At 53.9% G+C, this 26,185-nt stretch overlaps 11 protein-coding genes across 11 annotated transcripts; 3 read left to right on the top strand and 8 right to left on the bottom strand.

The window, feature by feature from the left end:
* Positions 1-165: 165 nt before the first annotated feature.
* Positions 166-2,725, bottom strand: J4E92_003883 (uncharacterized protein; the record flags this gene model as incomplete). The annotated part of the gene is made up of 2 exons (XM_051495276.1): positions 166-2,621; positions 2,671-2,725. The coding sequence occupies 2 exons, from the start codon at positions 2,723-2,725 to the stop codon at positions 166-168; spliced, it is 2,511 nt and encodes an 836-aa protein (XP_051354295.1).
* Positions 2,726-2,887: 162 nt separating this feature from the next.
* J4E92_003882 (uncharacterized protein) lies at positions 2,888-3,359 on the top strand (the record flags this gene model as incomplete). Its single annotated transcript, XM_051495275.1, has 2 exons — positions 2,888-2,917; positions 2,967-3,359. 2 exons carry the CDS (start codon positions 2,888-2,890, stop codon positions 3,357-3,359), a joined length of 423 nt encoding a protein of 140 aa, XP_051354294.1.
* Positions 3,360-3,625: 266 nt separating this feature from the next.
* On the bottom strand, positions 3,626-4,382 carry J4E92_003881 (uncharacterized protein; the record flags this gene model as incomplete). Its single annotated transcript, XM_051495274.1, has 5 exons — positions 3,626-3,798; positions 3,847-3,933; positions 3,987-4,066; positions 4,117-4,227; positions 4,312-4,382. The coding sequence occupies 5 exons, from the start codon at positions 4,380-4,382 to the stop codon at positions 3,626-3,628; spliced, it is 522 nt and encodes a 173-aa protein (XP_051354293.1).
* Positions 4,383-4,974: 592 nt separating this feature from the next.
* On the top strand, positions 4,975-6,767 carry J4E92_003880 (uncharacterized protein; the record flags this gene model as incomplete). Its single annotated transcript, XM_051495273.1, has 2 exons — positions 4,975-6,575; positions 6,641-6,767. 2 exons carry the CDS (start codon positions 4,975-4,977, stop codon positions 6,765-6,767), a joined length of 1,728 nt encoding a protein of 575 aa, XP_051354292.1.
* Positions 6,768-8,113: 1,346 nt separating this feature from the next.
* Positions 8,114-12,062, bottom strand: J4E92_003879 (uncharacterized protein; the record flags this gene model as incomplete). Its single annotated transcript, XM_051495272.1, has 7 exons — positions 8,114-8,236; positions 8,299-8,494; positions 8,547-9,107; positions 9,157-9,497; positions 9,682-9,775; positions 9,961-11,850; positions 12,055-12,062. 7 exons carry the CDS (start codon positions 12,060-12,062, stop codon positions 8,114-8,116), a joined length of 3,213 nt encoding a protein of 1,070 aa, XP_051354291.1.
* A 970-nt stretch (positions 12,063-13,032) lies between these two features.
* J4E92_003878 (uncharacterized protein) lies at positions 13,033-16,082 on the bottom strand (the record flags this gene model as incomplete). Its single annotated transcript, XM_051495271.1, has 4 exons — positions 13,033-13,262; positions 13,407-14,312; positions 14,380-14,463; positions 15,263-16,082. 4 exons carry the CDS (start codon positions 16,080-16,082, stop codon positions 13,033-13,035), a joined length of 2,040 nt encoding a protein of 679 aa, XP_051354290.1.
* A 532-nt stretch (positions 16,083-16,614) lies between these two features.
* On the bottom strand, positions 16,615-19,127 carry J4E92_003877 (uncharacterized protein; the record flags this gene model as incomplete). Its single annotated transcript, XM_051495270.1, has 2 exons — positions 16,615-16,959; positions 17,007-19,127. 2 exons carry the CDS (start codon positions 19,125-19,127, stop codon positions 16,615-16,617), a joined length of 2,466 nt encoding a protein of 821 aa, XP_051354289.1.
* A 1,107-nt stretch (positions 19,128-20,234) lies between these two features.
* Positions 20,235-21,462, bottom strand: VPS74 (Vacuolar protein sorting-associated protein 74; the record flags this gene model as incomplete). The annotated part of the gene is made up of 4 exons (XM_051495269.1): positions 20,235-20,285; positions 20,347-20,840; positions 20,897-21,143; positions 21,202-21,462. The coding sequence occupies 4 exons, from the start codon at positions 21,460-21,462 to the stop codon at positions 20,235-20,237; spliced, it is 1,053 nt and encodes a 350-aa protein (XP_051354288.1).
* Positions 21,463-21,943: 481 nt separating this feature from the next.
* On the bottom strand, positions 21,944-22,614 carry J4E92_003875 (uncharacterized protein; the record flags this gene model as incomplete). The annotated part of the gene is made up of 6 exons (XM_051495268.1): positions 21,944-21,951; positions 22,003-22,041; positions 22,090-22,138; positions 22,190-22,270; positions 22,323-22,340; positions 22,390-22,614. The coding sequence occupies 6 exons, from the start codon at positions 22,612-22,614 to the stop codon at positions 21,944-21,946; spliced, it is 420 nt and encodes a 139-aa protein (XP_051354287.1).
* Positions 22,615-23,003: 389 nt separating this feature from the next.
* On the top strand, positions 23,004-23,817 carry J4E92_003874 (uncharacterized protein; the record flags this gene model as incomplete). The annotated part of the gene is made up of 3 exons (XM_051495267.1): positions 23,004-23,299; positions 23,370-23,635; positions 23,687-23,817. The coding sequence occupies 3 exons, from the start codon at positions 23,004-23,006 to the stop codon at positions 23,815-23,817; spliced, it is 693 nt and encodes a 230-aa protein (XP_051354286.1).
* Positions 23,818-24,196: 379 nt separating this feature from the next.
* On the bottom strand, positions 24,197-25,868 carry J4E92_003873 (uncharacterized protein; the record flags this gene model as incomplete). The annotated part of the gene is made up of 3 exons (XM_051495266.1): positions 24,197-25,648; positions 25,702-25,794; positions 25,851-25,868. 3 exons carry the CDS (start codon positions 25,866-25,868, stop codon positions 24,197-24,199), a joined length of 1,563 nt encoding a protein of 520 aa, XP_051354285.1.
* Positions 25,869-26,185: the final 317 nt, after the last annotated feature.

Raw genomic sequence — 26,185 nt, 5'->3', positions numbered from 1 at the left:
CGGCTTCCGTAGGGTCAAGGGTGGCGCCAAGCTGACAAAGTGCCTCACGTCTACTCCGTAACATCTTCGTCTCAATGTCCCGGCAACCGGTATCGCATTACTCTATACGGCAAATAAAGGGTATTCTGGCTATATGTAACGGCAATGACTCATCCCTTCCTATTCTCAGTCCTCCGTCAACGTCGTGGTGGCCAGTACTCTCGTCAACATGTCTATTATTGACTTGCAAGCCCATCGAACAGTCTCTCTCTCATGTTTCTCGACGATCTCTGTCTTGCTGATAACCTTCTTGAGGAAAAACTGCAGCCCAGCAATCATCTCAGGAGCCTGGTCCACCTCTACGAATACTTCGCGTACTGCCCGCTCGTCTCGCTTGTCCTTCGATTTAGATGCCTTGAACGACTCCAGAATCGTCGTGACTAGCAAGACTTCGATGAACGTCTTGGTTTTTGGCTGCAAGTAAGGGAAGTTGAGGTTCTTGAGGCTAGTGATGGGTAGAGCTTTCCGGCCGATCAGTGTCCCGTACAGTTTGCCTTGGTTGACAAGTTTGCGAAGAGATGTGTCAGCACCTGCATCGTCATCGTCATCATCCGAGTCATCTGCGCCATCTTGCTTCTCTCCTAGACTCTTGAAGATATCCCATAGCGCAAATTGGAAACTCTTTCGTGTCTTGTGATCTGAACAGACCTTTCGGGCGAGAACTGTGTAGTATGGGTTATAGGTCTTCTCGGCGCCGGCGCAATGCACAATGACCCGTGGAATTTCCGCCTCCTGCGATCTCTTGAGGTTGAGCTTGTTCAGTCGTATTTGAGCGTCTTTGAAGTCGCTGGCAGACATGATAGAGACGAAGATGGCGCGTCGAATATCAGTGTTCATGCGGTGTTCGCGGGCAAGCTGCACGAGATCGACCTCGCTATCGTCGTCCTCAACATCGATGGTTTTTGAAGTCTTGCCAGATTGCTTTGACTCCTCGGGCTTCTCCTCGTTTCCAGGTTCATTACGCCAACTCGCTCCTACTAGCCACCACTTGCCTCTTTTATCCGTGTCTTTGATGTCCTTGAGACCAACGCGTAGCGGCTCGGTTGCTCGGAGGTTCCTCGAATTCAGAGTACCTAACTGCTTCTTCATGCGTATCGTGTGCTCCCTCGAAAGTGCGGAATTGGCTATGCCTGTCTTCATCTTATTGTTCTTGAGATCATTGATCGTCTCAATCATGAACTTTGTTCGGACGGGTAGGTTGTTCTGGCCAACCTTAGCCACAGACTTTTGCAGCAAGACGACAATGTCTTTGAGTGAAGTTGGATCATCTTGTCGCAATTGTGGGCCCGATGCCCTGACTACTCTCAGTAGGAGTTCGGTATTGATCTCCGTAAGTTCGTCTAGGAAGAATCGGATGTAGTCAAAGACGATGTTGCTGCCAATGACCTGGTACGTGTACAGCTCTGCCACTACAGATATCAGGTTTGCCGTCTGCTTTCCATTGCCGTCTTTGTTCGGTTGGTAGTGTTGGTCGAATTCTGCGACAATGCGTTCCACTATTTGCGCGCCAAAATCAGGTCCGATGACTTTGTACACCGCAGCGATGAAACCAGCGTGTAGGTTTAGGAAGGTGTCGAGGAGAGCTGTTGGATCCGACAACATGCCAACGAGCAGGTCGACAAGTGTATTGTTGACGTAGCCTCGAGGGTTGTTTTGGTAGATGTTCTCAATCTCTTTCAGAATAGACAAAATGTTGGCTTCTGAGAGCCTGTTGAAGAGGCCCTGGATTTGCCTTTTGAGACGCAGCAGAGCTTCTGTATCTGAAGCAGGGGCTGCTCTCAGCGCAGGTGGTATGTACTTGGTCGGTTGGGCGTTCGCGGCTACGGGAGCGATGTATGGGTTCTCTCGTATACGTGGTTTTTCCGGTTCTGCATCCTCCATGTTGTCGTCCTCAACTGAGCCCAGGTCGTCTTCAGAACCATCCTCAGTCTCGCCGTCCTCGTCGAAGCCTGTCTCTTCCAGATCCATGTCGTCCTCGTCAAATGCGGAACCTTCCGACTCGCTGTCCTCTTCCTCACTCGACTCCTGACCCAAGGCTTTCCGCCTCTTGCTTGCGAGCCAATCGTCGTCCTCTTTCCTCTTCCTCTTTGTAGGTTGGGCATCCTCTTCGTCACTGAAATCTCCAAGGTCGCCGAATATGTCGTCCAGACCATCGTCTGCTCCCTTGGACCTCTTTTTGCTCTTCACGCCTAGCCTCTTCTCCAACTTTGCAATCTCAGCGTCATCTTGCGCCAGCTTTTCCTGTGCGGCGCGCGATAGTTTAGGGGGCGGCGGCGACGCTTCCTTGGGCTGTGAGGGTTTCGGTTTGAGGATGCCCTTCAACGGTTTAGGCGACTCCTTCGCAGCTATCGGGGGTGGTGTGGCGTCGGATTCGATGTTGTCCCAGTCTATCTCCTCTTCCTCGTCCTCATCGTCCGAGTCGGGTTCACGACGTGGTCCGCGGCCATTGTGTGGATGCGAGGGTGCTGGCCGTCTGACCTGCTTGTTCTGGCGCTTCTTCTCTACGCGATCGGCCTTGCGCTTGTCTTTGCGATTCGGTGGCCCATTGCGCGGTCCATTTCGTCGGTTGTTGTTCGCTGGGTCTGCTGATGTTAGCACTAAAACGTTACCAGAATTAGCTGAGAATATTACCGAACTGGTTTCTCAATTCCACGGGCAGTTTGGGCCCTCCGAAAGCTGTGCGCATGTTGAGATGGTCGCGACGGTACGGTCGCAAAAAAGTTCGAGAAGTCGGAGTTTGGGTGAGAGAATCCCCGCGTCTCCGCTCCACACGGACGGCCGCGGGCATCCCACCATCCATGCAACCAACTACTACATGGCGCGCGCACGATAGCACTCGACTTTCACCATGGCGCGAGACCACCTAACCAACGAGGAGGTATGAGAAATCAATTAATGAAGCGCCTGTTCAAGGCTGACTGTTGCAGTTCTTCACACGGCTCGCCAATCTTTTCGAGTACACGCGCACCAAAGGCCACGGCAGCGTCTACCTAGTCCAGAAGCGCATGACATTCGGTACCTCTGCTACACCTCCTCCAGCCAGCAAGGTCGCCGATGACCCATTATGGGACACACATCCTGACGAGCCATTACCCGTCCTAATTCGCGCACACAACAACGGCAGCGACAAGAAGGCAGGCACCGACAGAGAGGACATTCCCAAGATAATACTGAGCACCGTGGTGAAGCCAGACGACTTGGACGCATTCTACGCACGGTATGCCGAGGCGTGTAAGACAGGCATGAGTGGGCTCAAGAAGCGAGACAAGAAGAAGGCGAAGAAGACCAAGAAAAAGAAGAAGGGCGAGACCAAAGTATGAGGAACATTGGACACTGCGAAAGCATGAGACGCACAAGAAACACGTCGTTATCATAAAGCACCGATTGATTGATCTTGAGAGGTCACGCGGGTCGCATCGAGAGTATGTCGCTGAGGGAGAAGTGCTACTGGAAGAAGGCACAACAACGACTTGGACGAAGAGATCCTATCAAATCCGGCACCAGTGCGCGAAGACTCTCATGGAGTACAGTGCACCAGAAGATACCACTGAATCATATTCATACTTTACAATCCCCACCATTACTCTCACAATGTCTCCGCCGTCTTCTTGAACATCTTTGTGCTCACAGGCAGCGGTTGCCCCATCCACGTCGCTCTTTGAGTGTGGTCTCTCAACTCATCGTCGGTGTTTGGGTGAATCAGTGCAGACAATGGCCCCCTGTTGACCACGAGCCAGGGAATGAAAGCACCGAACTGCTCTACTAGTCGTCAGCATAGGCATAGAGGTGAGGTCTTTCGATACATACCGGGCGTGAAAATGTTGACCTCGAACATGGCGAGAGGATGGGGTCCAATAGGCCGGTCCCATACTCGGTAAATGCGCAATTCGGGGACTTCGTGTCGTATGAGCATCCTAGCATATTGAGTATATGGATATTGTCCTTACATTCGCGGCGTATCCGTTCCCACAACTCGTTGGCGAACTTGACCTCCTCATTATCAGACTGGAGGAAGTAAATGTGGACGCTAGTTGCTGTCAAATACATAGATAACTGCATCTCAAATTTAAGACTTACTCGAAGCCTCCTCGAATTCCGTTGGTTATAGGAGCTACAAAGGACTTGTATGCTTCGCTCTTCTTCTCGGCTGGTGGGTTTGCATAGGATTTGCCATCTTCGGCCTTCTCACTTGAAAATGTTAGCACGTGCTCCAAACAAATATGTGATCGTGGTCGGAAGGTATCACAGGTAAAGTGTTCAAGGGCAACATACTCCGGCAATGGCTCCATACCTTCGTAGCCCTTCAGAGGAGACGGATACGTGTAGAGATTTGGATCGGCCATGTTTCAAACTGAACGCTATCTTGACGTTTGAGTGCACTTCTCTTGTTGTATCGCGTAACTTTTATAATTGACGAAACAATCAACAATACGCAGCGGAGGTCTTCCGTTTGTCAGCGCGGAATTACAGCGGCCTTGGTTTGCAATGCCCCAATGCAGTCAGTCAGCCCATGTACCAAGTTACAGATGCACTCATACATATGGCGTGCATCATGTCAAATCGTTCTATCATGTGAGCTTGCGTGTTAAGTCCAGATTGTGATGTGAGACGAGTGAGCCGTCAAGTCGCACCAAACCTTGGAAGCATTACGTTCAATCTGGGCAATGAGCGATCATTAGGAACACATCGTAAGCCGACGGGGAAAACGTGTCTAGTATACAGCTCTCTATCAATGGGAAACGCATTGATATGACTCTTCACCGACAGATAAGGAGGCGGCGCAGGAACAATAAGTCCTTATCGATACATGTCGCGCTTCACATAGGCGTGCACGGAGCCTTGGAGGGGTGAGTCAAGCACCCCGCGGCCACCCAATATATTTCGGAGCGCAACAACCACCCATTGAACACCACACGATACCCCAATCCCGCAACCATGGCCGAAGCCACCTACTACATCGACGAAGACGTCGGTCACGACACCCCAGAGCAGACCGGCGACGAATCGCTGCCCTACAAATCACTCGGATACGCTGTCCTCACCCGCGGCGAGACAGCCAAGTTCCTCACCCGCAAGAGTGTCACTGGCGAGATCGCAGAGGGCGCCGACGCGACATCGAGGTTAGAATGGAAGGATGCCGCCAAGTCGGCCATGAAGAAGGCCGTCAACTACGCCAAGACACAGAAGAAGAAGCAGGAGAAGGACCAGCAATTGCTTGCGCAGCGCATGAAGGAAGAGCACGACCGCAACAAGGTGCTAGACGAGGCTAAAAAGATTGTCATAGAAGAGGACAAGAGCCTGCCAGCGCCCATCAAGATCAAGCTCGACGACACCGACTCGAAGAAGATTACACTGGGAGATGGCAAGGACACAAAGGGCACACGTGTACGCGTCTTTGGTCGTGTACATCGTGAGCGGAGACAAAAGGATGTCATGTTCGTTACTTTAAGAGACGGCTACGGTCAGATGCAAGTCATCTTCACCGGCAACCTGGCAAAGACCTACGACGCCCTTACTCTGACCCGCGAAACCAGCATGGAGATTTTTGGAGAGCTGAGGAAGATTCCAGAGGGTGCACACGCACCCAACAACCGCGAACTGCACGTCGACTACTACAAGATCCACGATGGATGGAAGGCGGCCGGTGGTGACGATGCCATCACCAACAGAGTATCAAAAGACACTGAGCACGCGACACTACTAGACCTGCGACACCTCACTCTCCGCGGAGAGACAGCCTCCAAGGTCATGATCGTCCGTGATGCCGTCGAGTTTGCCTTCAACCAAGTCTACAAGGAGATGCGATTACGCAAGGTCAGCCCGCCCGCGCTCGTCCAGACGCAGGTCGAAGGCGGTGCTACGCTCTTCAAATTCGGCTACTACAACGAAGAAGCCTACCTCACCCAGTCCTCCCAGCTCTACCTCGAGACCTGCCTACCATCTATGGGTGACGTCTACTGTATCGAGAAGTCTTTCCGCGCGGAGAAGTCGCTCACGCGCCGCCATCTGGCAGAGTACACGCACGTCGAAGCCGAACTCGACTACATCAACTTCGACGACCTACTTAACCACCTGGAAGAAGTTATGTGCCGCGTCCTTGAAGTCACAATGGCCGACCCCGTCGTCAAGCAATACATCATGGACCTCAACCCAGAGTTCCAACTCCCGGAGCGACCATTCAAGCGCATGAAGTACCAAGACGCTATTGACTGGCTCGTCGAGCACGAGATCCCCAATGAAGATGGTGAGCCGCACAAGTTCGGTGACGATATCGCTGAGGCTGCCGAGCGCCGCATGACGGATATCATCAACAGGCCCATCTTCTTGACCCACTTCCCCACAGAGATCAAAGCCTTCTACATGCTCAAGGACAAGGACGATGCACGGGTAACCGAGAGCGTCGACTGCTTGATGCCGGGTGTTGGTGAGATTGTCGGAGGTAGCATGAGGATGGACAACTACGATGAGTTGATGGGTGCGTTTGCACGTGAAGGTATCGATCCTGCGGCGTACTACTGGTACACCGACCAGAGGAAGTAAGTCACCAAAGCCACCAACACACCCATCCGTGAGTTCAAAATCCGCTAACACAACCCTCTAGGTACGGTTCTTCTCCCCACGGCGGCTACGGACTCGGTCTCGAGCGCTTCCTCGCCTGGCTCTGCAAGCAGCACACTGTCCGCGACTGCTGCCTGTACCCCCGCTACTTCGGCCGCTGCAAGCCTTGAGCAAAGAACCCGACGTCTCCCTTCCACGCATCTGTGCCCCAAAGCTCTCGTCCTGCGGAACGAGATGAAGTATGAGTTGAACTGATTCGTGCAACGTGGTTTCACGAGAGCCAGGCTCCCGCTTGTGCCAGCACACATGGCCTCTATTGTCTTGTCTTGTCGCATTAGGCTGAGACGAATGGGACCGAATCGTTAGATGAAATCATATCCAATCAACATGTTCCCATGCGCCCCCGCCTTGTTTGTGTTTTGTTTTTCTCCGGTCAAAGACTCTGTGTTGCAGCCTCATTGATGTATACACACGAAGTGGGGTCGATAGGCCATCAGCAGTTGCCCTGAGTCTTAGTTCGCTGCTTATCGTGCAACTGTGTGCGACGTGTCTGACATGGTGAACCCGGTAAATCCCCCAGTTGGTCCGCAAAGTCTCCTGCTCTTCTTCATTGATTCTCACGTAAGTGAGCCGCATGTTCACATTCACGTCAATTTCATTTGTGCGGAGGCACAAGAAAGATCATAGACACAGCATCCACCCAGTTCATAGACCGACTAATACTACATGTCTTCCTAAGATACCGCATCCAGATACCCTCCCTCCCTTCCCGTTTGAAACCAGTATACAAGCTTCGCAAGTATACTAGTTAACATGGAACCGGTCAAACCCGCAAACATCGGGAGGGGGGAGAAAGAAAGTTTAACACTTTGGCCCACGCGTTCAGCTTCCCTCCCCCAGAAGAACGCCGAAGACAAGGACGATAAAACGAAAAAAGCTCCTCACCAAGAGCTCAAAATGTACAAAGTAGTACCCCGTGTGAAACTCCTCGCTATGCAGTTGTGTGGTACAGCGAAAGAAAAGCGTCCCTGGCAAGAGCGCGCAGGGACTTGGCAGTAAATGACTGTCCGTACCGGCAAACAAAGACGTATGGGTGGGGGAACGAGCGAGCGCTGAATTAGCGCATCGTGTGCAAAACAGGTGATCCGCCGGAAACAAGGTACGGGGAATGGGGTAGAGGGAGCTTTTTTTCAAAAAAGAGAGCAAAAATCGTTGACGTGTCGGGCAAGGACCGTGCCGCGCGTCCATTAGCGAACAAGTGTCATGTTCGAGTACGGAAGTTGAGCGGGTTGGCTGAGCTGACGGCTGAGCATCCCCATAGACTTCGCCACGGACAGCCTAGGAACTATGCACTACCTTGACGACAATGTCTTGGAATAGTATGGCGGAGTTGAAATCTTTGGTGTTGAGTGCATGAGGAGTGTTGTGGGGGGCCCAGATGGGTCCAGGTTGCGCGGTGGCGTCACGACAACCAGGCTAAATGTTTAGGTTCAGATCCGGTGTGCTTGAGCAGGAATCAAGCTCCAAGTCGACGCTGAATGAGCTGCTGCAGCATCTTCAACTGCGCGCGCTCGTCATCAGTGGGCGGTGGCGGGTCTGCGTTGGACATGGCGGTGATGACGGCCGGGGGAGCTTCGGACTGTTTCACGTGGATTAGCGCCGAGGATCAAAACAAGGCCGGTGGGCCACGAGTTGTCTTACAGTGAGACCGAGGATGAGCGCTTGAACTGTGCCCTCACCCAGGTTCATCTCTGGCGTCTTGTTCGCCAGCTGTGCCAGAGATAGTGCTGCTTGCTGCTGCTGGAAGTTGTGCGCAAGGAAATTTTGCATGGACGCTCTGCGCTGTGATGCAGCTTCTGCGGACTTGCGGGCTTCGGCCTTCTTGACTACACGGCCACTGCGATGTGTTAGTGACTAGTTTAATGAGCTGCTGATGTGACTTTGTATACCTCTTAACCTTGCTGACGAAGTCAAGGATGACTCCCTTCTCCGGAACACGGAAGACCTTGGAGTTGACATCCTTGGGGTCGTTGTCACCAAACACATAATTGCCTTCGCCATCAGTGTCGTCGTCAGGATCGTTAGTGATATCGATCAAGCCATTGTTGCGCATGCCACGTGAAAAGGTGGGCTCAACATATTCGGGTTGCTTGCGCACTCGCACTCTGCGTGGCACCCGAGTTACCGGCGCGGCATCGGCCATTTCAGAATCCCCATCTTTGGAACTCAGGTCGTTCTGCAGCAGTAAACCGCTGCGAAGGTCATGTTCGATATGTCGAGGACACCTCCAGGCATCCCGCTGCGATGCCTCAAGGCTGATGTGTGGTGGGTTAGCGAGAGGCGGGTCGACGCAGTCCAAGTGCCAGTACGCGTGACAAAAGTCACACTTCAGCATTTGACGCTTGTGGCCGCTCGACACTCCGCACTGCGTGCATAAAATGACTTTGTGGTCAGCATCAATAAGCCTGGTGTATTCGGGCTTCTGGTAGCCATAGCCACTGTTCTTCGCTCTGTTGTGATGTTAGTGCCAAATCACGCGACAGAACGCGTCACACTTACAGTGGAAACTTCTTGACCTCCTCAAAATACGAGCCATCGGGACGTGCAGAAACGCCTTCGAAGTTGTTTTGAATATCAGAAGGTAGAGCAAACGCGCGGGGATTTGTGCGCTCAAGCTTGCTGAAGAGGGGACCCAGGCTAGGATACGACTCTGCGGCATCGTCGGATGCAGCGAACTTCGTGTTGCACTCATAACAGTAGAACGCTCCATCTGGAACCTCTGTTCGCGGCGGATCGCAGCAGAGAAGGTGAAAGACGCGTGGACAGTTTTCGCAGCACACAAACTCGCCTGCGCCTCTACACGCAGAGCAGAAGTCGTCGCTCTCTGACTGTGGCGAGTTCTGACATTCTGTTAGAGGTGAAGAAAGGACAGAAAGTGGAGGAGAATATGGAAATTTGAGCGGCGTGATGTCTGTAGTGAGCAACATTGATGTTGGGGATGAAAAAGAGAAATTGTTGTTGATGAGTTGTGTGGTGGAAGAGGAATGGTGTGGTTGGATGCTTCGGGAATCCAGTGGCACTTACCGGGTCATTGTCATCAGGCCCCAACTGTCTCGAACCGCCACCACCAGTAAAGGCTACACCAGCAATAGGTCCTGCGTCTCGGTTTTTGACCGGCCTATACGTGTAACAGTTAGCCTTGTAATGATTTGATGACATGTACGGAATGTACGATGCAAACACGTGCAAACACGTAGAGCTTGCTCAGTCGACGCTTACAGCCCTGTGCTGAACCGGGTACATGCATCGACCAACGCCGAGAAATTGACAAGGATGCTGAAAAAATGAGCTGAGAATACTTACGATCGTTTTGTCCTGGCGCCCTGCCCGTTGGTGAGCTTGACCCGCTTAGGTGCCGGCCCCACTGCTGGCGTTGAAGGACGCGACGACATGGCAGGCTCAAACTGAGGTGAGGAGAAGCGCGACGGATCCTCTCGCAGGCGCTTGGTTCCATGATTTGGAACTCGTCCGGCGCGTCGTGGTTGATCAGAATCAACTGGTGGTCCCACGGCGATTTGAGAGTCGGTCAGAGACTCAGTCTCAAGAATCTCGTCATCAAAGCGAACATCTGAGATGGGAGGAGGGAACTGCTCGAACTTGCGAATAGGCTGCTGGTCCACCATAGCTTTTCGCATCTCATAGATTCGGTCATCTTCCGCTTGCTGTTCTGCGGTCGGTGGCTGTTGCTTGTAGGCATGCTTCCCGAACAGCTTTCCGGCATTTCCTTTCATCTTTTTGGCAGCACGCGCAGCCGCAATGTTCTTTCCCTTCTTCGGTGGCACGACAGGCGCAGGTGCAGCAGGTTTCCCGTTGACCTGCACAGGCTCTGGAGGGCCTTTCTGGACGATCTCTTCATTGACGTCCGACAGCTCAGAATCGCTCCCACCGGTGTCCGGTGTCCTCGCTGCTGGAGTGGGTGCTCCGGTCGACAATCCTCCCTCAACATCCATGGCAGAATCCCGGGCCTGAGTTCCGTTGGTAGCGGTGCGTTTTCTGGGCGACTTGGACGGCTGTCTCGGCGTTGACTCACTTGAGGTATCCGCAGTGGCTGGAAGAGCGGGTGCGCTGCTGAATGGGTGAGGTGCTTGACCGGAATTTTGGTCAAGAGCTGATTGCAATGCTTTGTGCGAAAAGCTCGTAGCTGAATTAGTAGAGTCCATGAACTTTCGATCTTGGTAGTCGTTGACGGCGGAGGCAGAGTCATCAGGAACAATTTCACTACTAGCCCTAGGAGACGGCTGCTGACTGAAGAATGAAGCTCCGTGATTCATCGCGGATTGCTGGTCAAAGCGCCCGTTCTTGCCCAAACCCATCCTCGCCTTTTCCTCTTGCTTGAACTGCTTGATGAACCTGCGAAATCGGACCATCTGCGCATTGGTGCTGTTTCTTTGAATAACCGATTCGATCGCGTCTGCCAAGTTGGAATCGATTTTGCTCTGCTCGTAGGCGCGCCTCAAGGCAATACCCACGTAACGCTTGCCCGAGTTGCTATTGGCTTTGGAGATCGCATCGTTGACCGCAATCTGAATGCGCTGAGTTGCAGCCTCAACTGGCTCCGACATGGAGACTGCCTGTACTGCCGGACTCGCGGAAACCGAGGCGCTCTTGGTGTGACCGATTTTCGATGTGGGCGTCTTGCCGTTGACAGGTGTCTTGCTCTGCACTGGGGTCTTGCCCCTGACGGGAGTTTTCGACACCTTCACTTTCTTCTTCGGTTTTGTCGCGGGCTCGTAGTCGTCGTCCTCGTCGTCTTCTAGGATCGGGAAGGCGGCCTGCATCTCTTCCTCCTCCTGCCGCTCCGAGTCGTCAGGCTCGAGCTCAGGAGCTGGAGTGACCTCTGGCGTCGACCCAACCTCGTCACCACCGAAACCCAAGCTCTTGCCCAATAGCGAATTTCGAGCAGCCGGTCCGTCGAGAGCGCGCGCGCGCTGCTTGTCCTTGGCCTTTGGAGGGACACCGAGGGGGGCCATATTCTCCAAGACGCCGTGCCGCGCAAACCCGTGCTCTTCGAAAGATGGGGCCAGAGTTTGCGGTTGAGGTTCAGTCCACTCGGTAATTGAACGCTGTTTCTTCTCGTTGACGTGCTCGCTCGGGGTGCCGGTGGGTGAGGCGTAGGGCGTGGTGCTGGACCTTTGTTGCGATTTGAAGTCGCGCGACTCCCGGAGAGACTTGCGGAGGGCCGGCATGGCGAAACTACAGTTTGGTCAGCGCGCTATAATAATCACGAAGACGGTTAGACTTACTTCACGTGTTGTCCGAGAATTTACACGCCGCAATGCCGTGCCCGTCGTTGTGGGTCGGTAGTGCAGGAATGAGAGTCGCTGAAGGTTGTTCGAGGGTGCCCTGGACGCTTGGACGGACCTTCTTATTATGTCAGCCCCCTACGCATGCGCAAACATCGCCATGTCTTACTGTCGTCAGGAATGAGATATATGAATAGCCGGAAGCTTCTTCGATTGTCGGATTATTTTTTCAGTTCTGACAAAGGCGGGGTGCGGTGTTGGTGCAACGATACCAAAGAATCCACGATCTCTTGTCCGCTTTTTCCCTGACGTGCCCAAGTTCACCTTCACCAATCGCCACTTGCGGATCTGGTCGTACAATACGTGGGCGCGCGCCTGAATAGAGATGATATTATTGAAATTGTTCCTGACTTCACTTCGATAAATCTCTATAGCACAATCCTGTCTTTGCATGATCTACTCAGGGGTAAATTCTGTTCCATGCTTTACCTCACTCTACACCATGCTTGGCTATCCGCGCAGAGCACCATAGCTTTCGTGTGCCGTAGCGAACAAAATAGCCATGGATCTCTTGTAGCTTCTCTCCATTTGCCATGTTCGACGTTGGGGGGGGGGGACAATAACATGACGGGTGGACAAGATAAACCGAAGACAAGAACAATGACGCGAAGCCGCCCAACATCCGCTCCGCCCTTCACCATAGATACATCGAAAACAAAAAGCCCCTTCTGCATTGACAGCCATTGATGGCGCGTCCACGGTCGCTTAAACATAAGGGAAATAAAATTGTGTTCGTCTGTCAAAGACTCCCCAGACCACCTGGTACGATCTCAGTCCGTGAGCCGTCCGTAACTCCTTGAATGTGCGCGTGTTAGCTATCAGATCCTACATTACTCAATATCACGCATAAGAAGCGAAAAATGCTGGCCGGTAAATAGGTGTCTGTTTTTTTTGTATTGTTATCGCTTCTACTTGATCAAGTGCATGAGCACAAGACAAAGCTCATCAGACCTGGGTCTTTTGCCGATTTTCTTTCCGATCCTGCCGTTTTCTGCAGTCACCAAAAAGGTCCGTGTCATCCAGGCTCATAGTCGAGAGGCGGGTATGGCGTCAAGGTCTCCGCAAGCTGCGTCTACTCCTCGTCGTCACTCTCCTCCTCTTCGGCAGGAGCAGCACCGCCGTCAGCGGCCTTCTTGGCGGGCTTCTTCTTCTTCTTCTTGTTCTTCTTTGTCGAAGTCTTTCCAATGGGCTGTTCGAGAATCTTGAGGATCTCCTCGTCCTCAATCTTCTTGTCAGACTTGTACTTGGAGGTGTCGATGGCAGCGGGTTGAGCCAGACGCTGCATGCCGTTCTTGGTGATCGCTGTAAAAATGTTAGCTACTGAAGCAAGTTTCATAATCCTTCGCAATCAACGAGGGTGGAAATATGGAGATCGAGCAATCGACCACACCGGCCAATATCGGGCATCTCCGTGCACAGACAGAGCAGGGGAATCCTCGGACTTACCAACAGTGCTGAACAACCTAGCTACGGGCTGGTTGTCCTTGTCAACGACAACTTCGTACTGGCGGAGCACACCCGTGCGGACACATTCGACAACACCAACCTTGGCAGCCTTCTCGTCCTCAAGCTGGCGCAGACTGAAGGGGAAGGTGCCGAACTTCTTGACAACTTCCGACAACAGGCTTCGCGAGGTAGGGCGCTTGAGCTGGTAGGTGGTGGCTGTACGTCGGTGCAGAGTGGTCCTGTTGCTGTTGCTCTTGACCTTGCCGCTTCCGAGACTGACACCCATCTCAACACCCCACACTTCGCCAACCTCAGGGAGACCCTCTCCTCTGACACCCTCGCCGGGCGCAAGAATGATCTTCTTCTTGGACTCGATCTCGTTGTGGTCGAATTGCCAGATGGTGGTGCTCTCGACGAGGTTGCAACCGTACGCCTTGACAACCTTCTCAAGCATGTTGGTCATTTGGCTCTGAGTGTAGGCCTTCTTTGACGCAGCCTTCTTTTGCTCCTCCTCGTCGCCGTGGGGAACCAAGCCTGGCGGTACCATCAACCTCAGCAGAAGCTCGTTCGCGTAGTGTGTAGCCAAAATGAGATCTGCCTCCCGTCCGGTGACCTCGTCGGCAGCTCCGACAATGACATTGTCGCAAACGATCGCGCAGAAGCCATCGATCTGGGCACCGAGCTGGATCTTGACAACCTCTCCCTCCTTCAGTGTGACCGCGGCTTCCTCGGCATCGGTCTTGAGCGGTGTGTACGGGGTGATGTAGGCGCTCGGCGAGATGGTGGTGCAGTGTCCAATGCCCTTGAGGACCTTCTTGCCCTTGTAGACCTTGGCGACCTCCTCGTCTAGGAGCTTGTCGCCGCGCTCACAGAGCTCGACAATGCTGGCATCAGCGGCGATCCATCCTGGACTGGTCAGTTTATGCTCGTGTTTACGCGCGGGAAACGAGCGCAGGTGTGGGGAGCGTCGTACCGGAGACCTCCTTGAGGACTTTCTGGGAGATGTCGGCGGCGACCTTGTACTTGGTGATAGTATCTGGGTTCGCCAGAGTGTAGTCTGCAATATGGGTTAGCTTCTGCGACTTATTGCCAGCACAAAACTGAGGTCGAAGCTCTTTTCGTCTGAATAGCTTCTCATGTCGATGGCATTAATAGCGGACAAGGATCGAGCTTACCGACAGCTGCTGTTTCGGCCATCTTGAGTATAGTTGAGTGTGGGAAGATGGTCTAGGAGCTAGAATTGGAGTGGTGCGCGAGGTCGTTCCTGTGTTCAGACCAGCCCCTCAGTGGGGTGCTTTCGAGCTTTCGCTTAGCCAGAGCCCAATGACGATGATCGCCTGACAACGTCACACTCGACCTGCTTTGCTTGTTCCTGAATTAATTACCTTGACTAAGGAAACTGCACTTGTGGTCATTTGAGTTACATTTTCGAGCTCATATTTGTGGTTTAAGTTGGCATTACCATGATTGCAGTGCAACTTCACTGCGGTTACGCAACTATGTGTATGCCACGCTGCTGACAGCTCCGACAGCGTGCCATCAGGTGCCAGACATTTCATGACATCGAACATAGTGTTCCTGGCAAATAACCACATCCATGCTGGTGAACTCGTACCATACCATTCCCACTCTTAGGGTGTACTTCGCATACCCACAGAATATTTACAGAGCAAGCACAAATTTCTGCAAACCTATGGATCTTTCATCGATACAGAATCGCATTCATGATATAAGATCAAAGTGTCATCCCCACAGACATCTCCCTCTCCCTCTCTAAACCTCCAAAACCCCATCCACAACCACCGCGCGATGATCACTAGCATAAACTCCATCTTCAAACCGATTCGGCAACACACTATACCCCTCAACACCCCAATCCCCCTCTCCCCTCGGGCCCACAAAGACAAAGTCAATCAGCGCCTTATCCACACCATCGAAAGCCGTGTACGTATTCTCATCACCATACAGCCACTTAGCCTGCTCCTTCGTATCTTGCAGGAGAGACGACGCGTTATTCAGCATCATGTACGCATCATCCGTAGTCTCAGAGTTCAGGTCGCCGGCCAGGAAGAAAGGTAGACCAGTAGACGAGAAGTTTGAAGCCGGGGATGCGATATCCGCGGCAATTCCTTCGATAATCTTCGCGGATTCGCGGCGCGAGATGGCGCCGGAGTTGTCGAAATGTGTTGACATGGCTACTATTTCCTTCTTGCTTGTCATGTGCTTGAACGTGCCGATGGTCACGATGCGAACGGAGCCTGCGTCCCAGCCTTTCTTTCCAACGGCGCCGTCTTCGTTTAGCCAGACGGTCTTCCAGGTCACAAGTTCCCAGACGGCTGGGCGGTAGATGACGGGGCTATATTCGCCTTCGGTTTTGCCGTCGTCGCGGCCGACGCCGATGTAAGCCCATTCGTTGCCGAGACCGGCCATTATATCGACGATCTGCTCATTGAGTACTTCTTGCAGACAGATGAAGGCTTCGGGGTTGTGAAGAGTGTTGTAGTGCAGCTCGTTGAGGATCAGTTGTTTCCGTGTTGACCAGGGTTTCTCTCCTGTGGCTGGTGGATCGGCGGCATAGCGAATGTTGTGGGTTAAGATTCGGATTGGGAGAGTAGCAGCCTGTGCTTTCATGATGATGGCGAGCAGGGTGGTGACGAGAAGCGCTGCGTTGAGCATCATGACGACAGGCTAGGTACCTATTGCCGGAACCGAACACGTGACGGAGTGAAGCGGGGACGATGTTCTCTCTAGCAACGACTGCGAAGGGGGCTTGTGGTAAGGAGATGAATAGAGGCTTTCACAATATCGAGAGATGGCACTTGCACAGCCTTGATATGAACAACTGTAATTGACGCCTACCTACATCGCTGCGTCGAAGACTACCAACCCTACTTATACTTTACAAACGACACCAGCAACTAAGAGAAGAAGGAAGGTACTCAAAATAGTGCCGCATAATGACGAAGGCTTCAAACTATGCCAACCCTCCGTGCTATAATCCAAGAGGGGCCCAAATTTCCGAGTTGTAGCCGACAAATGAGAACGCCGATAGACAAGCACGTTGTCCGTATGCGCAACTCCACGTGATCCGCTGTTTTTACACGGGCTTCTATACCCTGGATGCGCTTGCCAATATGAAAAACGACCCCGCTATGCTTATCTGAATATCATTTCCTGTTTGCGCAGACAGGCAATCTGAATGCTAAGCTTACAATGGCTGACCAGTCCGTTTGCGAACGTTCTCCATGTGTACGCGGTTCTTCAGATGCAATTCAAAATTATTGACGGTCTGTTCAGGCCCAGCGTTGTAAAGCTTTCCTGGACAGTCTATGCATCGAATTCGCGGGAGGAAATACGCCTTGTGGTTCGCTGGTAGAGGAGCGGTTGGAGACAGTGTATCTAGCTTGACTTGTCTGGACACCATCTCGCCAGTCTTCGGGTCCTCGTGGCGCTCGTTCATGACTGCGTAGCGCATAGTAGATTCGAAGAGCTCCCCGGGATTCTTATCGCGTAGGTCTTGGAGCGCTTTTTGGAGCCATGGGGGAGTAGGAGGCTGTCATGGGTCAGATATGACTATATGGAAGCAAGGAGACATCTTACATGTTGTGAAGCGGCGGGCGTCGGCCAAGGTGCTTCCAATGAGCCATCCGGCTTGTAATTCCATTGCTTGTTAGGTGTCGTTGGTGTGGGGGTGGAAGGTGGCTTCGGCGAAGCTTCAACGGATGTCGGTACTGTCGGTGTGGAGCGGGAAGGCATGGCGGGTGACGGTGGAGGAGGCATCGAGTTTGCGGTAGGCGTACCCCGCGTTGGTGGTTGCGAGAGTGTCATCATGGGAGTTCCAGCGGGCTTTACGAAAGCTCTTGGATTCCTTACCCATTCCCTGAACTTTGCGGGCGTTATGCGGAGTTTGACTATTAGTGATGTGGGTTCAGATACGCTCTCTTCCCGCGCTTCATACCGTAGGGACCTCGACGCCCTTGGCTCGTGATGGGGTGTTTGGATATTCGAGACTTCGGGAGTTGCTGATCTTCCAATGGCGGATCGCATCGCAGCTTGAGCAGCAGTAGCAGCTCCGCGCATACCACGGGTACGAGCAGTGCCTCCAGTCATCAATTGAGCAGGTGCGGGAGACTCCATGACTGAATCATCACTATCTGAGTCGTCTGAGCTGCCATCAGCACCGCGACGACGGCCTTCTCTGGCTTTGCGCGTGGCCTTGAAGAGCTGACTGTCCTCAATCGTTTCCGCAGCGCCAGGCAGCACTGATGAAACGACCAACGTCCGAACAGTCCGTTGGCGGTCTTTGAGGTCTGGCAGGGCAGGGCCACCGCGTCTGTTGACGGAACGCTTCTGGCGTCGCTGTTCGCGCATGATTGAAAGTTCGGCTCGCTCCAGGTCCGCATTGCTGAGTTCGTAAAGGTAGGGTTGATAGTCCTTTGTTGACTGCATCGGGCGGAATACGGAGGGGAGTGGAGATGCCAGGAAGTTGTCTTGTATGTCTGTATCCTCGACTGGTCGCCCGTCGAAGGGATGTCCTGTGATGTAAAGACTTTTTGTAAACATCTGGCACTGCTCTCTTATGGAATGTGCGATTGCGGTTGTGAACTCTCCGGATAGTGACAGGTCGGCGGCCATCTGTCTCGCAAACTCCTCAGGCGCATTCAGAGGGTTGTTGATCTCCCACTCGAACTGGTCTACGAGGGTGTGCTGGCCAATGGTAATGTTCAGCTTGATCAATATCCGCATCTCGTCGTTCTTGTATGCCGAGTAAGGCTGATGTGGGTCTAACGGCTCGTCGTCGAAAAAGGCGTGGGGATAGTAGTCTTGTACCTGCTCGTGAATTTCGCGATCGATTTGCTGCATTACGTTCTGGCGCAGTTCGGGCGGTATTTGGAAGTCTTCGACGAGGGTTTGGGCGAAGAGCACGGGGTTGGTAACGCGGTCGTGGAGGTTCCAGGTAAAAGTATCGCGAAGCTTCAGTCTATCCAATTCGATATCCAAGCGCACAGGTACAAGCTCCTCAATCTGGTCTGCTTGCTGGAGCCCCTTCTCTTTCGAAACCTTGAGCTGCGGTGCGAGTCGACGGCCAGCGCGCTTGGCATTCTCAGGGTATAGCAGCTTGGTTTGTGGTAGGGCGCGCGGATCTCTGGGGTCGGGAGGTATCTCGGTCAGGCCGTTGCCGTAGCCAGCGTAGCCATATCCAAAGATGGCGCCGGGGTTTTGTCGTCGGACCGGATATACTTCGTCGCGGTAGAAATGACGCAGGTCGTTGAGTTCGCCATACACCTTCTCGGAATGTTTGTTGCGCTCGTACTTGTTTACGCTATCCAAGAGGTCGCGCTCGATGTAGCGGTTGAGGAGGTGCGTCTGCGAGGCTGTGGGTTTCGCGCCGTCGTCGTGGGAAGGCGTGTGTGATGACTTGCGGGTGCCCGAACGCGATCGCTTTCTGCTGGGCGACGCGCCGTTGATGGCTTCGGGTTGCGCGGGCGATGCCATGTCGCCTTGCGCGCCGGCGAGGTTCAGACCAGAGGCGGCCATGACGGCCTTGGCTTTCTGCTTGCCGTCTCGGATCGCGTTGTTGTCGTTGGACGCGCCGTCGGGTCCATTGATGCTGGTCGGGGCGTTGGCGGGCTGGACAGCACCTTCACTGTTGATGCCGTTGGTGGACGCGCCGTGGGCGGGATCGAGGGACTGAGAGTCGGCTAGCGGCGGGGAGGGCATCGCGTAGGAACTGTGGATGCGCGCAGCAGGAGCGACCTGCGTGTTGCTGCCCTGGTTAGAGCCGAGGCATGGAGGCTGGAAGGAGTGATGGAGGCTCGAGTGGGTCAATGGGCGTCCCAAGCGGTCGCGCCTGCCAGAAGAAGGGGGCGGACGTGCGATGCGATGGCGACAGCAACACCCGCGCCGCCATCTCCAGAAAGCGCATGCATCGCGCCGCGATCACGCGAATAAATAGCAGCAATAGAAAAAACACATACCTTTGCGAGCATGCAATTTGCGCGTCGTCACAGGTCACAGGGCTGGGCTGGGCCTCTGTTTGGCTGTCCAGGGAAAGAAGTGCCGATCGGGTAGTCAAGCGCGCAGCAGCCCGTCTGTAAGCCTTTCACAGGCGAGAGTATTGGCAGGAAACCTAAATCGGCGAAACACCTGCTGCGGTACCTTGGGCGGGGTCGCGGCCGTGGATAAGCTCGGAATGATGTGTTGTGTGTCAGGCAGAGGCATTGATGGATTTGCGCCTCGCTCCCACTTCCCGCCGCTTGCGAGCGCCGAGCCAGCCAGCCCATGACCACACTGAAGCTCGTCGGCACGCACCCACGCACCCAGCGTCTCTGCCCGGCGTGGTTCTATTTACTGAAGCAGAGGCCATGCTCTGCCGACTGTTCCACATAATTACACCTGCACTCCATCGTCTCCACGCAGCCCATCACGTGTGACGCCATGACGAATGCTAGCGCCTACCTAGACCGGTAAGCTCAGAGGAAAAGCCACTCGTGTAATGCAGTGGACCTTGTTCGTTATCGAATAAAGGTTGTATTTTATGGAAAGACCCGCCTAGTAGAAGAAGATAAGAAGCGTCTGGTAGTACACCTCGTCACCGCACTCTGACGCCCTCGCCTCCAGATCCATCCTAGTTGCATCAATGCTAGAAACTGACAATACCTAAACATTTCCATCCAGTCCCGGCCCGGACACGCCGCCGCTTACAAGTTCGCCGGCTATATGCGTCTGCTTTGCTTGCGATAGATACTCAAACGTGCAGGTTCGCTGCTGAGACATGCGCTCCCCTATTGCTCAGTAATACCGCTGCTCTCGTTACATTCCCTCCGCTCAAAGCAGTGAGTCAAGTCGAGTGAATACACTCAAGCATGCTGCGACAACCTATGGTAAAATAGTCAGCGCTCTGTCATGTTGAAGGAAAACAAAACAGCGATTGACTTACCTCAAGCTGGAGCTCCTTATCCTTGGAACCGTTAACTTCGTCCGTGATGAGCTGACCCAAGTTTGCGCCCACACCCTGCGAGCCACCCTGCCTCTTTGCAAACGGCCACTGCGAATATTCTGCCAGCAGCTCGTCCACTTGAGCAAAAGCCCGTTCCCGCGCTTCGTGACCCAGCGTTGTCAGGGCATTCTCGAGGACGTTGGCGGCATAGGCGGCGCAGACCATGGTGATTGTTCGGAGCACTCTGAATTCCAACTCCTCGGGGAGGAATTGGCTGCCGGGGAGGACGACGGTGCGGTTGGTGAGGACGTTCCGGACCCTGCGTCGAATCTCCTCCTTTGCGCCGCCGTCTGCGACGGGATGTGTAGCCATGTCGAACAGGAGAAAGTTCTTCTTCTCGGTGCGCAGGATGCCCTTGTCGACGAGGCCTTTGCATAGTCGTTCGCGTACTTGTTTTAGTTGGTAGCCAATCTTCATGAGGTTCCACGTCTCTCCTGTGTGTGTAGTTAGTACCGAATACCAGCCTTGGGATTGCGCGCCGCAGACGTACCGCTCATGAGGTCGATCCACGAGTTGACGCTCATCTTCTCGCTCGACTTCATCATCTTGAGGGCCTCGTCCAGCAGAACCTCTCCGGTCAACGTGTCGTCAATAACCTCGATGACCCGGTCTGCGAGGGGGAACCGTCGCCGATTCGAGTCCTTTTGCATGCTCACGCGGCCTCGGAAGGCCAATTCTATGACAATGCAGCCTCGCAATGCATAGGAGATGTTGTCGTTCCAGAACGACAGGTATCCCTATTCTCACTCATCAGCCTGCTGCCCCTAGCCCACCAGCGCCCTGCCGTGTACACACCTGTTTGTCCTTCAGCCCCATGAGGATGATTTCCTCCATGAGCGTCAGCTTGGGCTGCTTGCTCCTCTCTGCATTTTCGCTGATGTCCCGGGGGTCGAATGCGATCTTGTGGCCATTCTCGGAGCTTTCGTAGGAGGTTTCGGGGGTGCGGTCGTCGTTGCGCTTGGGTGCTGGCGAGCTGACCCGGCTGCTCTCGTCCTCGCCGTTGCCGGCAGCGCCGCCGCCTCCTCTCCGGCGCGTCAGACCAGAGCTAGAAGCCATCAGGTGTGGTTGTGGAACGGGAGGGGGGTCTTGTTGAAATTATGCGTGATGCTCCTCAACGGGCGCAGGGATGAGGGCGCTTGGGCTGCGCATGCGCGGTGTCGGACTATGTGGGACTTTCGGTGAGTGCGTGTGGGAGGAGGGTAGCGGGCACGGCGACGTAAAGAATAAGGGGTATGGCAAGGCGCCTGTGTGAGTTACGCGTTGGGGGTTGATTCTCGTGCCACATCAATCAGCGGACAGGGTGTCGGTCTCGGATGTGCCAAGATTAGTTACGCACGCTTCGGAGATCAAGTAAACAGGCGTCCAACAACACAAAAGCCAAAGCACTGGGAGGTGGATAGCGTCAATTCTATCAGAAGTACACGGTGCCGACCCAGGCGACTGTTTTACACGGGGGCATATATATAGCGATGCCGGTAGGACCGACTCTCAATTCCACATCCATCATCTCCAATCCAGCGCGGCTCTCCAATATAATTTAGTGAGCTGCGATGTGTTAGTTTCGGGCAACTTCGGGATTTTCAAGTTGCGACTCACCATCGGGCTGGGCCATGATGTAGTCCACTGCTTGCTTGACTGTGATATCATCAGTATGTATATCTCCGACCCTGCATCTGAACGTACCGCTGTGGATGGCATCGGCCTCCTTGTCGGGGATCTCAATGCTGAATTCCTGCCTCACTGTCAGATTTGCCTTCCGTGTATCGTACGCGGACCGACTAACCTCCTCAATCGCCATGACCACCTCTACGGTATCCAGACTGTCGAGACCGAGGTCGTTGTGGAAGTGCGATTCGGCGTTCAGCTGCAAAATGTAAGCCTTTGTCTCCAATCCCTCACGCGCGGTTGGTAGCTACCTTGGAGGCATCGGTGACCTGCTTCTGCGTTAGCCACTTTCTAAAATTCCCGTCGCATAACCATTACCTTGTCGAAATTCTTCAAAAGGTCCATTATCCTGCCGGTGACCTCATCTTTTGACAGACCGGCGCTCGCGGCGTAGCATCGTACGGCCTGGAAGTATACGGAGGGGTTCATTTGCTTTGGCTGGACGAAGGAGCTTCGCGCAACGGGGCGAGCCATTGCGGCCTGGCATCGTGGGGCAGCGCGGACGGCGGACCGGGCGGACCTGAGGAGTGCTGTTCGGAACATGGTGGACGGTTTAGGAGGGTGTCGTGCGAGGTAGCAAGGTCGGTGGTGGTGGTGATGTTGATGCTCGACTAGAACTTCAGACTAAAGTTACATTACGTTAGTCAGCCGTCAAGAGCATTTCCGTACGGGTGAACAGGCGCACCTTGTATTATCGCAACAGGTAACACGGATATCCGAGAAAGACTTGGAAATCATTCATATACCCTGCTCCATCACCTGAGTCAAATTTCTGACCTCGGAGTTGCCTCCCACCGTTGTTGCCGTCATTGGACTTGTCGGCCAATCGCAGCCTCCGCGTTACAAGCGACGACCTCAAGTTTCGAGCTTGACGACAACCTCCATATCCGCCAGCAACCCCCCAACCCGCCAGCGACCCCACCACGCTCACAATGGCCAGCGCAAAGCCATTGACAATGTTGGCACGCAGCCGCCCAGCTGCCACGCTGCTCCGGTCACCACAGTTCGCGTCTGGACGCCTCCCCTCGCCCGCCACCGTCGCCTTCTTCTCTACCACCCTATCCCGAGCCGCCACCCCAGCAGGACCCCCGCCGCCAGGCTTCCGGTTACCCAAGCCCAAGCGATGGGATGAAGGAGAAGGTGCATTGGACCGCGCCGGCAAGTACTTCTTGCTCATGGAGATGTTCCGTGGCATGTATGTGTCGCTGGAGCAGTTTTTCCGCCCACCGTGAGTACTCCAATGAGCAGACTGCTCGTTTGCCACTTGTTCGCAATACGGTAATCTGACGTTTCTGAAGATACACCATCTTCTACCCATTCGAGAAGGGCCCTATCTCGCCCCGCTTCCGAGGCGAACACGCCCTGCGACGGTACCCTACCGGTGAGGAGCGTTGCATTGCTTGCAAGCTCTGCGAGGCCATCTGCCCTGCGCAAGCCATCACAATCGAGGCCGAAGAGCGCATGGACGGTAGCAGGAGGACCACACGTTATGATATCGACATGACCAAGTGCATCTACTGCGGTCTCTGCCAGGAGAGCTGCCCAGTCGATGCCATTGTTGAGGGTATGTCGACACGCTCTCTGAGTACGCGGACCAAGTGCTAATTTGATACAGGACCCAATGCCGAGTATGCGACTGAGACCCGCGAGGAGCTACTTTACAACAAGGAGAAGTTGCTAGCAAACGGAGACAAGTGGGAGCCCGAGATTGCCGCAGCTGCTCGCGCGGATGCGCCTTACAGATAATGGACGGGAGCGATTTGGAATTACTGTACATATAAGGAGCGGTTGCGTCTGACACAGCCAGTCAGATTTCTTTTGTCAATGCATCAGTAAACAATACCAAGCTCACTAGTTCGTGTTCAAGAAGACACTGAGAAACATGGAAATGACGGACGTGCTAGTGTGTTGGGGTCCAACTAGATGCATTACTATTGATTTGCAAGACAGCTTTGGCATTGAACAAACATTCTCGAGGGAAGACAACCTAATATTCAAGATCATAATACTCCTAACGCTCATACGATGCCTGCCATGATATGGTATCAAACGCCAAATGCCTGCCTATAATATGCATGCCGCCACCCTTTCCTTTTATATACCTTGATCCCGCCCAGCCTCATGATCATCTCGCCTTGAATGTTCCCTCAAAGCCCGGTCGCTTGACCTTCTTGCCAGGCTTCTTGACCTTCTTTTTGCCCTTTTGGCCCTTGTCCTCCTTGCGCTTCTTGAGGTTCTCCTCCCTCTTCTTCTGTCTCGCGGCCTTTCCTTGGTCGACGTTCGTGAGCCTCTCCTTCCACTCTTGCTTGCTCTTGTCCTTTTGTTTTTGTTGACGCTTCAAGCTCTTCTTCAGAAGATTGACGTCGTCAAAGACCTTCTCACCCTGTGCCCTCTTCTTGGCGGCCAGCCATAGATCCTTCTCTTGAATGTCCTTGCGCTTGTCCTCGTCGAAGGCGTTAATGCGAGCCTGTTTCTTCTGCGCAGCCTCTAGTGCTGTCTTCGCATCTGACTTGCCCTTCTTCTTCTTGGAGTCGAGGAATCCAGAGAGATTGCTCTCAAGCTGTTGGCCGTCCCATGCGATCTTGCCAAAGTTGAAGTTGCGCTCAGTCTCCGGCGACCTCGCTGGGAACACAGAAGGTGAGCCCGAACCGCCTCTTATCCGTGCGAGCTGTTCCTCTGCTTGCTGTCGCGCCTCATCCTCTTTCGCATCCTGACGCATGGCCTTCTTCGCGGCCTTCTTTTCGGCTTCCTTCTTCCTGCGCGCCTCGATCAGCTCTGCTCGGTTGCGTGCAGGGCGTCCATCTGGGCCGTCAGCCTTTCGCGCCGCGCGCATGGCCTCTAGTTTCGCGTTCAACCGAGCGCGGAAATCCTCATGTTTCTGTGGATCGATCGTGTATGGCTTTTTAGCCTTCTTCTGTGGCGCTTCCTCACCGGACTGGGGTAGTGAAGAATTTGACGAGGCGGCGGAGGCGACGGAGGCTGTGGAGGAGTTGGAATTGGCAGTAGTGGAGGGAGCAGTAGACTGACCCTCTTCGACGAGACCGGAGACGTCCAAGGCCTCTATGCGTTCGTCTGGATGTTCGAGTTCGTCTGCAGACGCGTCGTCTTCTTCATCTTCATCCTCGTCCTCGTCATCGTCCTTTTCAGACTTTTCGGCGGCGAGACCTTGGAACTGCGTTGGTAGCGCTTTCTTCGCTTCCAGCTTTTGCTTGTTCTTGGCCTGCTTCTCCTTCCTCTTTTCTCTCCGCTTCTCTGCTTTCGCCGCGTGCTTGGCCTCCGCCTTGGACAAAGTGACTTCTTCGGTCTCTTCTTCGGCTTCTGGCTCAACAGGCTGTGTCTTTTGCTTCTTTGCCTTGCTCTTGATGCCCTCAAGAGGCTTCTCCTTTGTGATGTCCATGTCAAGATCGGACGACTCGGGCTCGGAAACCTCCTCACCCTCCAATTCACGCTTCCGTTTTAGCGCGTTCTCGTCCATGACGTCTTTGGCGCTCTTGTGGGAGGCAGGATCCAGCTTCGCTCGCTTGGCTGCTTGTCGTTCTTCGAGAGTCTGCTTCTTGCCTTTCTTTTGCCATTGCGTCTGCGAACTTCATGTCAGTACAAGGCGGATGCCTGAGGTGAAGAGATGCATACGCTGGTGATGCTCTCATCCTTGCCATAGTAGTCTTTGGCGGGTATCAGAGACATGAGTCCCTCGAAGGCACGAGCATGGCTCTTTAGACGCTCCTGCAGCTCTCAGTTAGCGGCGAGAGCGAGCGACAGGAGGCGGGCCCGGTGCATACCTCGAGATTGTCGCCCATTGCGAGGACAATAGACACAGGATCCTTTTCGTAATGTGATATGCCCTGGTTCAGACGGGTAGAGGGCGTAGAGTTGGCGGGGCGAGCGTGTCGTGTGCGGGTCGCGAAAATCGAGGTCAAAACGAAAGCCAAGATTTCGAGCAGACTTTCAGCGCTAGGGCCCTTCCAAGATCAGACCCACCCGCCAATAGACCCTCGCCGCCCCAGCCACCGACCATTCTGGCTTAACGCGAAGCAGACTCGCGTGCTCCATCACCAGCATCAGCCTCGCTGCCGGCAAGGCGCCGCGAGTCCATGGGTGATGCGCGTCTGTCAGA

Source organism: Alternaria infectoria (assembly GCF_024043175.1).
Source record: "Alternaria infectoria strain BMP 0036 chromosome Unknown scaffold_5, whole genome shotgun sequence".
Taxonomy (NCBI): domain Eukaryota; kingdom Fungi; phylum Ascomycota; class Dothideomycetes; order Pleosporales; family Pleosporaceae; genus Alternaria; species Alternaria infectoria.
Note: the sequence above shows the minus strand (reverse complement) of the source record. Positions and strands in the feature narration are given on the sequence as shown.